The sequence below is a fragment of the Megalobrama amblycephala genome, linkage group LG14 (assembly GCF_018812025.1).
Source record: "Megalobrama amblycephala isolate DHTTF-2021 linkage group LG14, ASM1881202v1, whole genome shotgun sequence".
Classification (NCBI taxonomy): domain Eukaryota; kingdom Metazoa; phylum Chordata; class Actinopteri; order Cypriniformes; family Xenocyprididae; genus Megalobrama; species Megalobrama amblycephala.
Genome location: NC_063057.1, coordinates 9,972,661 through 9,987,678, shown reverse-complemented (window position 1 = coordinate 9,987,678; position 15,018 = coordinate 9,972,661). Strand labels below are relative to the sequence as shown.

Genomic DNA, 15,018 nt, shown 5'->3' with positions numbered 1-15,018 from the left:
TTTGATTTTAATAATGCATAAGTAATATTAACTAGGATTTATAAATGCTTAAAGTATTTTTCATTCATGTTCATGTTAACTAAAGTAGTTAACTAATAGAAAATTATTGTACAGTGTTACCCAAAGTTTTGAATCTTTTCTTTTCTTTACATTTTGTTTGTATTAATTCATGGGTGTTATCTTATTTATCATCTTATACAGAATGATTTTATCTGAAAATGTAAAAATGCAGAAAGATTGTGATGGTAGGTTTAGGTACCTTTATGGAGAAAATGATAGTGCATATAAGCCTCACTGTCCTCCAGACTCTTTCTAAATGAGAGTTAAAGTGTTGTAATTGTTTGTGATTGTGTATAGTGTTTCTTGGGTTTTTCTTGTGCATCAACAAAAAGGTTTTTGTGCATTTGTTTTAGAGATTATTTTGTCAGTAAATTTAGAGGGTTTCAATTTGCATTTGTGTTGATTGTAATATTTTGAAATATACTAAATTGTAACTTCATTATTATATGTACAAAAAATGTAATTACAAATGTATTAAATTATATAATAGTGTACATGTAAATTACATTAAAGTATATTTAAGTTCGCATTAATTGCTTGTCAGTACATTCGGAAGTATACTTTTACCATATTTTGAAGTACATAAAAAATTGTATTAAAGTCCTACTTAAGTGCTTTAAAAAAATCACTCAGAAGTTCATCTTATTGCATTTAATATGAACTTAATCTGTGATATATTTGAAATTAATTACAAATAGAATGCACTTAAGCGGCTGAAAACATTACATTTAATTCACACTTAAGTGTATTGATAACTGATATTAAAATATATTTTAGTTCACATTAATTGCTTGTTAGTACATTGGGCAGTGCACTTTAACTATATTTTAAAGGTACTAGAAGCAATTACGAAGGTTGTCATAAAGTTGTATTAAAGTACCACTTAAGTTGTTCAAAAAAATCACTCAAAAGTTCAACTTATTGCATTTAATATTAACTTAATCTGTGATATATTTGAAATTGATTACAAATAGATTGCACTTAAGCGGATGAAACATTACATTTAATTCACACTTAAGTGTATTGATAACTGATATTAAAATATATTTTAGTTCACATTAATTGCTTGTTAGTACATTGGGCAGTGCACTTCAACTATATTTTAAAGGTACTAGAAGCAATTACGAAGGTTGTCATAAAGTTGTATTAAAGTACCACTTAAGTTGTTCAAAAAAATCACTCAAAAGTTCAACTTATTGCATTTAATATTAACTTAATCTGTGATATATTTAAAATTGATTACAAATAGATTGCACTTAAGCGATGAAACATTACATTTAATTCACACTTAAGTGTATTGATATCTGATATTAAAATATATTTTAGTTCACATTAATTGCTTGTTAGTGCATTGGGCAGTGCACTTCAACTATATTTTAAAGGTACTAGAAGCAATTACGAAGGTTGTCATAAAGTTGTATTAAAGTACCACTTAAGTTGTTCAAAAAATCACTCTTAAGTTCAACTTATTGCATTTAATATGAACTTAATATGTGATATATTTGAAATTAAGTACAGATATAATGCACTTAAGCGATGAAAACATTACATTTAATTCACACTTAAGTGTGTTCTTTTAAAGTATATTATTTTTGCAATAAGTACACTTTATAAAAGTATACTAAAGTGCACTTTTTTTTCACAAGGGTTCTGCAGAACACTAGAAGATATTTTAAAGAACGTTTGGATCCAAACAACATTGAACCAAACTAGCTTTAATTTTATGGACTCAAACACACACTTTTCATTTGTGTTCCATAAAAGAAAAAAGAAAAAAAGGTTTTGAACGATATGAGGGTGAGTAAATGATGGCATAATTTTCATTATGGGTGAACTATATCACTTTTGAAGTAGACTAGAGTATACATTCCTTGTAGTTTCCATATTTTACTGTAATTTAATCATCAACTGGCAGGTAAATTATTTAAGGTGAAGTTTCTGTTTCATTTCCTCATGAAGGCCCTCCCATCTGATAAGCTATAAAATGAGCACTGAAACAGGCACATTGTTTCATTCTCCTCCTGATCAGTGATGGATCTGCACCTGTCAGTTTTTCTTCTGTTCGTTCTGTTCACTGCAGGTACAAAGTCAAACAGTGTTTGTAATGTTACTGAGCACAAATACAGATCACTGGATCTCTCTCAGGGTCTCTCTGTTTGATTACAGGACACTCTCTCAACTGTTATGAGTGTTTCAGTTCCACGGGTTCTTGTGCAACTCAGAAGTTAAAAACATGTCCCAGTGGATTTTCCAAGTGCATCAGTTCATTTGCAGTAACACAAGTTGGTAAGTCATGAATGAATTATTCAAATGTACTGTTATCTTTGACTGAAGATGCTGATATTATTTCCTGGTGCTGCGACAGAACTGCTGTTTTCAGTCACAGAATAATCTAGATTATGATTTGTATTTCAAAATTAGTTTGTGAGAAAACTGCTAAATTGTGACATTTATAGTTAAACTGGTCTTTCTTGTACCTATCATATTTTAGGTGACATTAGTACAAAAGTGATTGTTAAAGATTGTGCTCCCGACTGTTCAAGTCTGTCCATGAACTTCGGCATCATAAAGACATCTGTTTCCTGCTGTAACACTGAACTGTGTAACGTCAAAGATGCTCCAGGTATTGAACTTCACTCATCATGTGCAAATCTTCTTTAAAGTCAACACTCATTTTACTTCCAAGGTCATTCAATCGGGAAGTGAAATAGAAGGTGTGGCTTGTCTGTCTTGAACTGATTTAAATGGAGCGGCTAAAGGTGTGTTGCTTATACAGAAAATAAGACACAGTAATACCTGTTTTCTTCCTGTAGATCCCAGCACTACTGTCCCCAATGGAAAGACATGTTACACTTGTGATGACAAGAGCTGCTCAAAAGTATTGAGCTGTACAGGGAGTGAAGATCGCTGCATTGCAGCAACAGGTGAGAATGTGGAATAGAATTTTTTTGGGTTTGTTTTGTTTAATCATCTTTCATTTTAAACATATGATACAGACCAGTGGCTTACTAAGTCATACCCAGGGCCATATGCTATGGGGGGCACCCTCAGTTGAAACAACGTTCAGCATAATTTGCCCAGGCCATATGCCAATAGCTTAGACTAACCTTTGTTTTCTTTTTCTTTACTTTCAACAGGGAATTATGGAGGCCAATCAGCTGTTGTAAAAGGCTGTGTCTCTAAATTTATTTGTGATGCCACAGCGTTGGTTCCTAATGTTCCTAATGTTGAGGGCATCGCGTGTTGTGAGGGGAACCTGTGTAACGGTGCTCAGAGTGTCACCCACAGCTTCCTGTTCCTCTGCTGTTCTCTGCTCTCCTACTTCCTGCTGCACTGAATCCACAAGATCTTTACATTCTCAAAATAGAGCTTGTGTTTCTTTGTACTACCTTGGGTGTCCTGATGTGATTTTTTTTTTTTTTTTTTTAGTCAGAAAAATATATTGCAATAATAAAATTATTTTATTGCATAAATAAATGATTTCATACTCTCTATTTGGGTGATTCTCACGAAACCATCCGTTTAAGCCAGGACTGGGCCTTAGTTAAAGCTGCAGTCCGTAAGTTTTGCCTCTTTGTCGCCATCTCTGTTTGAAACCTGCAATTGCAGTTATATGCGTAATTATTGTCTTTACGTGAGTTGTGCATCAGCACGACTCCTCAGTTCTGATGAATCTAATGTTTACTGTCAGTCACACACCGGTGTGGATACTGTACTTCATTTTAGTCTTGAAGTATGACCAACAGAAGAATTTTCACTGGAAAATAACATCTGAACAAGTAAGTAACATGTCTGCCACTTTTGTTCTGGCCAAGTGAGGGAAAGAAAAACATTACAGTAAACTGCTCTGCCAATGTTGATTAAATCTAATGATCACTTAGCTTGGATCACATCAAACTGTTCAAATTATTATTATTGTTATACTTTGTTCTCAAATTGTTAATGTTAACAACATCAGCATTGCGTGACTATGCGTATTTAGAGTATATTAGCATTACCTGTAGATTTAAATTTCTGTAGTCACGCCGCAGTCCGACAAATTTTGCTTTTGACTACGGGTGAATCTCCAGTTTTCACTGATGACTGTCATTTGGACCTCAGCCGAATCATCAGATGTTCTGCTGGTATTGTGAAGCATGCAAGCAAGGACAATAGTGAAAAATGGCAGATGGAGCAATAATAACTGACATGATCCATGATAACATGATATTTTTAGTGATATTTGTAAATTGTCTTTCTAAATGTTTTGTTAGCATGTTGCTAATGTACTGTTAAATGTGGTTAATAACCTCATTAAGTGTGTCTGATATGAATAAATGTCGGCAAATTATATTTGAATGGATCGTTATTGCTGCTTCCCCTGATGTCTGCCATCAGTGTGTATTTTATAAAATATTGTTTTACTGGTGCTTATGCATATTTAAATGTCTGAAACCTTAAAAGAAACATTATGTGACTGAAAAGACTGCACAGCTGTGATATATGACAAGAGCTGAGCGCGTCCATCTTGCAGCCAAAGTGCGAAAGCACAGTTTGAATCTGGCAGTTATGTGACGTCGCTGAACATTCTAAATCCCATATGTGGGACCATACCACTCAAAGGGTTAAAATGTTTTTCAAAGTCTCATCTGCTCACCAAGGCTTCTGTCACACTTTCAAGGTGTGTGATTGTAGCAAACAAACAGATGAAGAGTCAGACGGATAAAAATCCAATACAAAGTTTAATCCAAAGAGGCAAAGTAATCCAACAATGTCAGAGAAACACACCATAATGTAAACGTGACCAGACAAAGAGCTCCCTCTCAATCAGCTCTCTAGTTCAGAGTTGGCCACATACATTTACGATATACTGATTCACAACCTAGGAAGCTAGGGAGCTGATTGAGACGCAGGGTAAGTGAACAGGAACTTAAATACACATTGGTGATGAGCTACGTACATGACAAACAGCTGTGATGAAAGTTAGTGTCCATGGAAACAGATTAGTGGTGGGAAAAAAGAAACACAGGAACTGAAGAAATACAAACTTAACGTCCAGAGAATAAAACTAAACTGAACATAATGGTGACACATTGCCTCCCTCCGGCAAAGCACAACCTTGCGTCGTAACTGATGGAGGTGGCTTAGGAGGTGAACGAAGGAGTGGGGAAGAGATGGTAACAGGGGATGTCAAAGAGATGGTAGTCAGTCTGAGGAGGGGTGACCGAGGAACAACAACGAAACCCAAAGATGTAGAATGTCTGATGACACAGACCCAGAGCTTCCCACATTCCACAGTGGAGTCAAGGGAGGGAGGAGCCGAGATGTAGATGGTGTGGCTGTCAACATCTGGGGGCTGACCGATAGAGATGAGGCCGATGGATCCATAGGCACAGACGGAGGGTGATGGAGCTGAGCGCAGGTTCTGGAGACCTGGGAGCAGTTGTGACGAGCGTCAGAGGTGGAACCAGAGCACCTGAATAGAGGGTATGCACGTGACATCACCGTCGACCGTTACGACTGCGGTTACGCCCACTGAGTGGCACAAAGACAGTCAGGCAGCATTGGTTATTAGCGTGAATGCAGCGAAAAACGCACAAAACTTATCCAAAACGGGAATGAGCTTTGCGATTGACTGTACAAATACACTGCGTTCCAAATTATTATGCAATTGACATATCAGTAAGATTTCTGTACAATAAACATTCAGATTTTAGTTTTTCTAAGAAAATGTTTGTTTGTTTATTTATCCATGTCTTATTAGATAACAGGTATCAATCTCAGACAAAATAATTTGCCAGATCTATGGAAACCCTACTTAGAGGTTGTTCCACATTATTAAGCAAGTCACAGTTCTCATGCAATATGGGGAGGAAGAAAGATCTTTCTGAAGATGAAAAGCATGAAATGGTGCAATGTTGTGCAAAAGGCATGAAAACAACTAATATTGTGTGAAACTGAATGGAGATTATCGAATTATCATAAGATTTGTGAGTGATTTAGAGCACAGCAGAACTCGGTCAGATAAAGGCTTATTAATGAAAGTTCCTATCAAAAAAAATAATTGTATTAAAAGGGCAGCTATAAAAAAGCCAGTGTTGAGCAGCAAACAGGTATTTGAAGCTGCTGGTGTCTCTGGAGTCTCAAGAAGCTCTCCATGCAGGTTGTGGCAGTTGTGCGTAAAGATGCATTTTAGACACCACTAACCAAACCTAACAAAGAGAAACATTTACAGTGGCTGTAGAAATACATTTTCAAACAGTTTTATTGCTGTGGTGTTTTTTTTGCAGCATGGGATAGTGCATAGTGCATTGTACAATAGTGCATTGTACTATGCACTATCCTCCTTTTTATATCATAGCTGAAAATGGCCAGTTATAAACTCCATATATCTTGCAAAAGTCATTTTAATACCCTCCATCTCACTTCCCAGTATTCCAGCCCAAATCATCACCCACCAGCTCCTTGCTGACGTCGCAGTCTTGTTGGAACGTGGTGGCCATTCACCAACCATCCAGAAATCCATCCATTTAGACCATCCATTGTAGTACGGCATTAGTCAGTGAATAAAACTATTTAAAAATGAGTCTTCATGTATTTCTAAACCCACTGTAAATGTTTCTCTTTGTGAGGTTTGGTTTAGGGTGGCTGAAATGCATCTTTACGCACAACTGCCAGCCTGCATGGAGAGCTTCTTGAGACTCCCGAGACACCAGCAGCTTCAGATACCTGTTTGCTGCTCAACACTGGCTTTTTTATAGCTGCCCTTTTAATACAATTATTTTTTTTGATAGGAACTTTCATTAATAAGCCTTTATCTGACCGAGTTCTGCTGTGCTCTAAATCACTCACAAATCTTATGATAATTCGATAATCTCCATTCAGTTCTCACACAATATTAGTTGTTTTCATGCCTTTTGCACAACATTGCACCATTTCATGCTTTTCATCTTCAGAAAGATTTTTCTTCCTCCTCATATTGCATGAGAACTGTGACTTGCTTAATAATGTGGAACAACCTCTAAGTAGGGTTTCCATAGATCTGGAAAATTATTTTGTCTGAGATTGATACCAGTTATCTAAAAAGACATGGATAAATAAACGAACAAACATTTTCTTAGAAAAACTAAAATCTGAATGTTTATTGTACAGAAATCTTACTGATTTGTCTCTTGCATAATAATTTGGAACGCAGTGTAGCTTTGACACAAAATCTGAGGTATATATTTAAGGAGTGCTGAAAGCTACAGAAAAAAGAAGCAAATGGATCACTGCAATTCACAGAAACAGCTGGACTCCAGGCAGAGAAACATGGATTTGCAGTTATCATTTTGTGTCAAAATGTTGGATTTTGAGGTAAAGTCATGTGTTTAGTGATTACTCAGATTTAAACGTAATATTTTATATAACTACAATATAGGTAACAGGCAGATTTGCTTTATGTATTTCCCCGGCGTCGAAATCAGGCACATATAACTGATGAATCAGAGTCCTTAAAGTTCTTCGTAAGCAATAAAGATTCAAATACCAGATGGGATAGGATGAGAATTGACAAGTCCCTATTGAAGTTAATCAGCCAGTCTTTTGTCTTTGTTCCCTCAGCCGCTGGTGTCACAGGATCACTCCCCTGGTCAGATTCATGTTGGGGTTCCACGTCCGGCACGATGGTGAGTCCTGTCCTCTCTTTCTTGGGCTCTGGCTCACTCGTTGCAGTGGGTTGACCCTCAACATCTGCAGGGGGCACACGCGATTCCTCCATGGTCGTATTAGATGAAACGGGCTCTGGTTCGGGACTATTGTTCAAAGGACTATTGCATCACACACTGTACCAATGCTTGTATACCAAAATGACAATACCACATGATTGATGACGTTTGAAGCTTCGAACGTCATGCGGTATCGGAAAGTCGGGACAGCTGGATTGAAAAAAAATTCCACTTCATCTGATGCATGAAAGGAAAATGCATTTAATCATGTTTTATTGCTGGGGTCATTGCAGGCTACACATGACACAAGTTGTGGTCTCATTGTCACACATTAATTTAGATGAGATTAGATTAGATCAGATTAGATAGATCTGTATTGATCCAAGACAAGAGTGATTCCATATGTCACAGACTTCCGACACTTTGTTTGGTCACATGATTTTTAAAACTGTAGATCTGCTCCGCAATGATTTGTTAGATGGAGGAGAATGGTTTATGGTGGAGAGAACAAGTCTGACCACCAGATGTCGCTAATGCGCACTGTGTTAAAAGCTACGAGTAAAGGCTGATTTATACTTCTTCGTCGAGTGTACGCCGTAGGCTGTTTGTACCACGCATAGCATATGACGTAGCCTGACGTGCACCTCTTAAAAAACGCAACCGTGTCAATTCTACGCGGACCGCAAGCACTCTGATTGGTCTGCTAGAACCCCTCCCTCGGGTCAAAAAACTGGCGTGGAGCAATAGGAGAAGAGTGAGCTTTTTCAACTTCCATATGAATGAAAATACACTCTGTTTCAGGGAACACATACAGTCAAACTGCAACAAAAGTCATTACCTATTTGCTGCTTCTCTGCCATTTCTGTTTGTAAGCTTCTCTGACAACGTACATGACAAGCTGCTGCTTCTTCAGCTTTTGCCTTGATCATCAACATGACCGCGTACACTGCCTCCTAGTGGTCTGCATGCACGTCAACACGGGCAACAACGCAGAAGTATAAATGAAGACAGACGCATAGCCTACGGCGCAGAGGCTCCAGCGTAGGTCCGACGCAGAAGTATAAATCAGCCTTAATGAACCATTTTCGGCACAATTTGATGAAAGCCTCAAATGCTTCAGAAAGGTCCTCAGTTTCCCATCACTACTTTCAGGGTGTGTGCGTAGCAAACAAACAAGAGTCAGACAGATAAAACTCAAATACGAAGTTTAATTCAAAAGGAAAAAAATATCCTACAAAGGCAGAGAACCATAACATAAACATGACCAGACACAGACTGAGTGAAAAGCAGGAACTTAAATACACATTGGTGATGAGCTAAATGACAAACAGCTGTGATGATAGTTAGTGTCCATGGAAACAGATTAGTGGCGGGAAAATCAAACAAAGGAACACAGAAACTGAAGAATTACAAACTAGTCCATGAATAAAACTAAACTGAACATAATAGTGACAGCTGCATTTATTTGATCAAAAATACAGTAAAACAAGTAATATTAAGAAATATTATTCTAATTTAAAATGTTATTTTTTATGTAAATATAAATGCAGTTTATTCCTATGATGGCAAAGCTGAATTTTCAGCATCATTACTCCAGCCATCAGTGTCATGAGATCCTTCAGAAATCATTCTAATATGCTGATTTGCTGCTCAAGAATTGTTTATTATTATTATCAATGTTTAAAACAGTTGTGCTGCTTCATATTTTTCTGGAAACCACTATTCTTTGATGAATAGATGAACAGCATTTACTTAAGACAGAAATAATTTTTAACATTATAAATATATTTTCTGTCACTTTTGATTAATTTAATGTGTCCTTGCTGAGAGAAAAAAAAAAAAAAAAAAAACTTACTGACCTCAAACTTTTGAATGTTAGTGTTTATGTACAATCCAGTGATGCAATATCTAAAAGAAACAACTTTTCCAAATGTGGTTAGAGCAGATTTCTGGAGGCCAAATAGTTTTCAGAGGCACATTTTTCCCACATTTGGAGACGTCCCATCTACTTCCAGCATGGGGGGCTACATAGCCAATTTACAGAGTAACATGAACAGGGACAAGAAAATCATTACCACAAGATTCATATCGATAGCTGTTTCTTTAATGCTCAGAGACCAAAGTTTAGCCTTAAAGTCCTGCAGCAAAAGACTCAAGGATAGATCAATGTCAACAAACCAGGACTGGCAGTCCGACCCTCTCAACGAGCAGAGCTTCAGGCATGAAAGTCATATTGTGATGTCTGGCTGGTATGGTTTCATTTCATGAATTCTTTAATGTGCTAAGTCCAAATGGTCCCAAATGTCCCCTATTGCTTGGCAGTCTAAAATAATTGAGGAGTTTTCCATCAGGTTTCTCTCAAAATTACATCCTCTCTTTCTGGGCTCTTATGGCTTTCAGGCCAAAAAGCTCGGGTCCTATGATGGAGCTGCGTATGACCGTAATCTACAGATGTAGAGGAAAATGGCCCCCCGGAGAAAACAGCCCCTACCTTCGACATAATTTCTCCTGCTGTCCAATCACCATGCTCATAGATCAATATTACAACCTAACAGAATGAGAAAGTAGAAAAAGTCAACGTGTTAAATGTGTGCTAAAAGAAAGCTGTCTTTAGGCCGGTGTTGAAGTTTGTTTGGGTTCATAATCTGATCTAAAGATACAAATGCTGGAATAAAGTTACACAGCAAATGTTGAGCAAAAAAATTCCCATTAAGTTATGAAAATGTTATTTCTGAACATTCTCAGTAGGGGTGTGCAGCGGAGCTAATATCTGTAACAATCTCAAAGTTATTTGTATCAGCGGGGCTTTAACCCTGTTTTAAATGTAATTTTGTTCCCTATATATTTTTCATTTAACAAATATGCCTTGTATAGCTCATTACATAATTATTTTTATTAGAATTAGAAAGATTATTGAAACATCTAATTAAAACAATAATACTAAATCTTAAATAAAAGAGGAAAACATTTTTATTATTATTATTTTTTTTTTTAATTTCCAGAGAAACTTTATGTAAAGAGTTACTGTATCTTAGGACAATCCTCCATAATGTCAAATAAGAGGACTGTACCTGTATAAAATAGATGATTAGAGATCATGGAAGTTGAACTAAAATATTCCGTGATTGAAAATTGCTAAAACATCTTTTACTATGCAACAAATGCAAATCTGAACAAATTATAAAGAATGCACACATTGAAATACTCATGAGGTTTGTGAAGTTGAATTGCCAGAAATTACTGTACTGTATACTGAATATTCATCTTGTACTCCCAGCATTACAATCACAGTGACTATATACTTCTCATAGACTTGTGTGATGGATGTGGTGGTTGGCAGTGGGTCTTCTGTATCTATCCTGCCCTACAGCACTTATGCATGCCATTTCAGTAACGTTCTGCTGTCGCAACCCACAGCCAAGCTTGTGATGTATTCAAAAGCCCAAATTCCAAAGGGTGGATGTTTGTCAGAGAATGTTTCCCTACATGACCACTCAGTTCCTGCTACGTTTTTCATTGTGGACAAAGGGACACCACTCATGGCAAGGGACCTAATGTCTGCACTGCATGTGAGGAAGTCCTGCCTCCTAATGCCCTTCCTGTGCTTGCTTCTCCTATGCCAGTCTTTCAGTGCACTGTTGCTGAGTCAGCTGAGTTTGGATTTGCTAAAAACTTTATACACCGCATAAAGCTGGATAAAACTGTCGCACTGTGTGGCAAAAACTTTGCCGCCTGCCACTCTTTGTTCGTAGTGCTATGTAAGACGAATTCAATCGCAAGCAGCTGGTGTGATAGAAGGCATGAATGTCTCTGCATGTTTGTCACCAACTGTTGTCACAATAGAACATAGATAACATAACGAATGTTTTAACAACAGAGAAATTTTACAATTTTATGCAACAAAATTAGCTAATTTCAAATTTGATGCCTGCTATGCCTGCATGTTTACCATGGTGTAGCATCTCCTCTACTTTTCAAAACAGTGTGAAGACACCTGGGCATCGAGGTTATGAGTTTCTGGAGTTTTGGTCTTGGTCCCATTTTGGTCCCATTTTTGCCTGATATAGGTTTCCATCTGCTGAAGAGTTTGTGGCTGTATTTGATGTATTTTTCTCTATAGGTGAAAGATCTGGACTGCAGGCAGGCCAATCAGCACCCAAACTCTTTTACGACAAAGCCATGACAAAGCCATTTGATTGGTAACCCTGTTGTCATGTGCAGGAGAGGCAAAGGCAAAGAAGGGGTGAGGTGGATATAATAACAGTCATCATAACTTTAATTTCTTTTTTAATAACCTGTTGACAAGAACAAAGAAGGCAGTCCAACATGAAAACAGTCCACTGGAGAAAAACAACATAACAGCTTTACCAAAGCAGATAATACTGATAATACTGGACAGTAAGTAAGGGCTTAAATATACAGGAGATAATAACTGAACAAGAAACAGGTGCACAAAGCAATCAGTTACCATGACAACAAAGGGCATAGTCAGTAACCTAGGAAACAGAAACAAAGCACAAGAACCAAACGGAAGCAGAAAAGCAAATAAACAGCCCACAGAACAGAATTTAAACCTTACACCTATAGTGTATAGTGTTAATTAGTTTAAATAATTAAAAGATGTTCATCAGTATGCAACTTTATTTTTTTATAAATAATTATGAAAGGGGTGCCCTTTTTTCTCTTAAGCACTGCCTCCCAAATTGTCTGTGCATGGCCCTGAATATAGTAGTTTGTTATTAAATATTAAATTATTAATTAAATCATTACACAAACCTTAGGTAAAATATTCTTAATTAGTTTAATCTATTTTATCAACCCTTTTCCATACTGAATAAATTAAACTGAAATATTATTAACTATTTCTCTTGCTCTGGATTTTGAATCGGTTGTTTTCTCTGAGCTTGTTGCAATATGTGCAACAATTATTAGAAATCACCTTATGGAACGGCCTTAATGTCAGTGCTTTAACATGCTGCCGATGTAGGCAGCTCATTATGTTTTGGAACGGAGCCCACAGTGTAAAAGTTTCACAAAGAATCTGTAAATCAATGAAGGATCTTTTATTTGTGCACATAAAACAATGTGGAATTTACAGTTTGAATTTAAATCCACAGTATCTTTTATTTTATGACAAAAGGTTCACAAGTCACAAGATTACATATTTGGCAGAATATTGGCTTCCTTTGAAAACCAAATACATTAAAAAAACAAAAAAACAAAACAAGGTAGGTCTCCCATCATATTCCAGAATAACTAATCATGACAATGACAAACATAATGGGTTTAAAACAAATAATCATGGCCACGTTCCTCATCATTGATGGAAAAAGAAACAGCTGAATGTAAATCACAGTGGAGCCCAGTCGCGTATGTGTGTGTGTGTGTGTGTGTGTGTGTGTATGAACGGTTTTTCAGGCCCTGCTATGAAGTTATTCGTGGCCTATGTGTTCTGGAGGACAGGATGAATGAGCCAGACAGCCACGATGCCCACAAGGGCTGAGAGATGGTGTTATTTTCAAGACGAATGGGCATCAGAGCTTTTAGGTACACAACAGAAATCCAATGAAAGGGAACATCGCATCATTTGATGAGGCATTCGGGGCGTCCCTGGGGAAATCGAGCCCCATGGCTATATGACAAATGTGTGTGAGCTGCAGTGATTTTAGAGTGACGCACATCGCCTGCGGTCCTGCACTCTTCGTCCTTGAAGATGGCTTTTCTGAAGTCCACTACTTCACTATTACTCCGCTTTACCCACATTTTGAGGTATGCAGCATTTAGGAACTGACATCATACAGCATGTGTCTATTATGTTTTCTTCAATCGCAAATTATTCTGTGATAGTATAATGCACCGTGATTATGTGAAGATTAGTGCTGAATGTCAACAAGTGCATTGCCGTCTACATATCTATAGGTAATAATTTCCCTGTTTATCCCAGGCCAGCAGAACTGTGGTTGTTCATTTTATCTGTAACACTTTACAAAAATGTAAATTGCATATTTTACAATAAAACACTTTACATTTTTACTAATCTCAGTTAAATGTAAATTAGGTAACACTTTACAATAAGGTTCATTAGTTAAACATTAGTTCATGTATTAACTAACATGGGACCTTATTGTAAAGTATTACCGTTTTATCTTGAGGAAACCTCCATGTTTGAATCATGTAAGAAGTTTCAGAAGCCACACATGTCCTGTACTCAATAAACCTCAACACTTTAAATTCTCACTCTCTTGAGTTGTTTTGCAGTTCGGTCCAGTGCACTGCTGCATCTTACAGTGTCAGTCTATTTCATTTCTGAAGCAGGTTTTCGACCATTTACGAGAGACTGACACCACATCCATTTTAACTGACAGCCAGCAAATAGCCCTCCAGTCTCCATTTACTTCCACTGGGACGTCAACTGAAAATAGCAGCACAGCCTCAATGCTGGACTTTCTTTTGGCTGAAGTTTGAATAATGCTTGTTTAAATGAGTTTACCCTTATGTTTGAAACTCAGAAAGTTTTACCAGTACAACCAGAATCTCTGCAGTGTTAAATGGTGCATTATGGATGAAGGCTGGGAAATTTTCACAACTGTGCTTTCTGAGATGTCTGTGTCAGCTCTGATAGTTTGTTGATCTGAAAATCAAATGCACTGTTTTTTATGAGACTAAGGGAAGCAATATGGCCAACATTCTAGCCTTGGTTGGTTCATATCAAATGTATAGACCTTTTTAGTGAGAGCTTGCATGATATTCAATGCTTTTCCTGAAGGACAGTAATGGCACTTTCTTTCTTTCTTTTTTTTTTTTTTTTTTTTTTTGGCCTCTTTGTCCTGAACACTCTGCTGGTTCTCCCTTTCATCTGCATAGCACTGTCATGAATATGAAAATGCTTCAGTGTTTTTATGGTTTGCAATTTAATATATAACTGCATGTGGCATATATAAATGTACAACCATGCATACTTTCATAATAAAGTATTGTCTTTAATATCAAAGAATGACCTTAACGTACAGTCCTTCTCAAAACATATGCAGTACACTGATGAGATTACCATTCGGCAGGCTTGTCAGGATTTACTTAGACTTCCATTATGAAGAGCATCTGCTGAAGTCTTTGCAGAGCCCTGGTGGCTCAGAAATCCAACTTTACAGTGAGCAGGTGTCAGAATTTTAAACAGATTGTCTTTTTGTTCATTTTTCTTAGCACATTCCCTTTAATTCCAGGAAAATTCTGTCACCTCTGCCTGTGTCCTGCCCCTCATTTGAAATAAACCAAA

The 15,018-nt window shown here is 37.0% G+C and overlaps 1 protein-coding gene and 1 long non-coding RNA gene across 2 annotated transcripts; both read left to right on the top strand.

The window, feature by feature from the left end:
• The first annotated feature begins 2,032 nt into the window (after positions 1-2,032).
• LOC125245454 (urokinase plasminogen activator surface receptor-like) lies at positions 2,033-4,262 on the top strand. The gene is made up of 5 exons (XM_048156052.1): positions 2,033-2,140; positions 2,227-2,346; positions 2,552-2,683; positions 2,874-2,984; positions 3,198-4,262. The coding sequence occupies exons 1-5, from the start codon at positions 2,092-2,094 to the stop codon at positions 3,395-3,397; spliced, it is 612 nt and encodes a 203-aa protein (XP_048012009.1). The 5' UTR covers positions 2,033-2,091; the 3' UTR covers positions 3,398-4,262.
• A 666-nt stretch (positions 4,263-4,928) lies between these two features.
• LOC125245466 lies at positions 4,929-14,722 on the top strand. Its single transcript, XR_007179539.1, has 4 exons — positions 4,929-5,526; positions 7,642-7,706; positions 11,866-13,514; positions 14,058-14,722. It is a non-coding gene; the product is annotated as an uncharacterized LOC125245466 (long non-coding RNA).
• Positions 14,723-15,018: the final 296 nt, after the last annotated feature.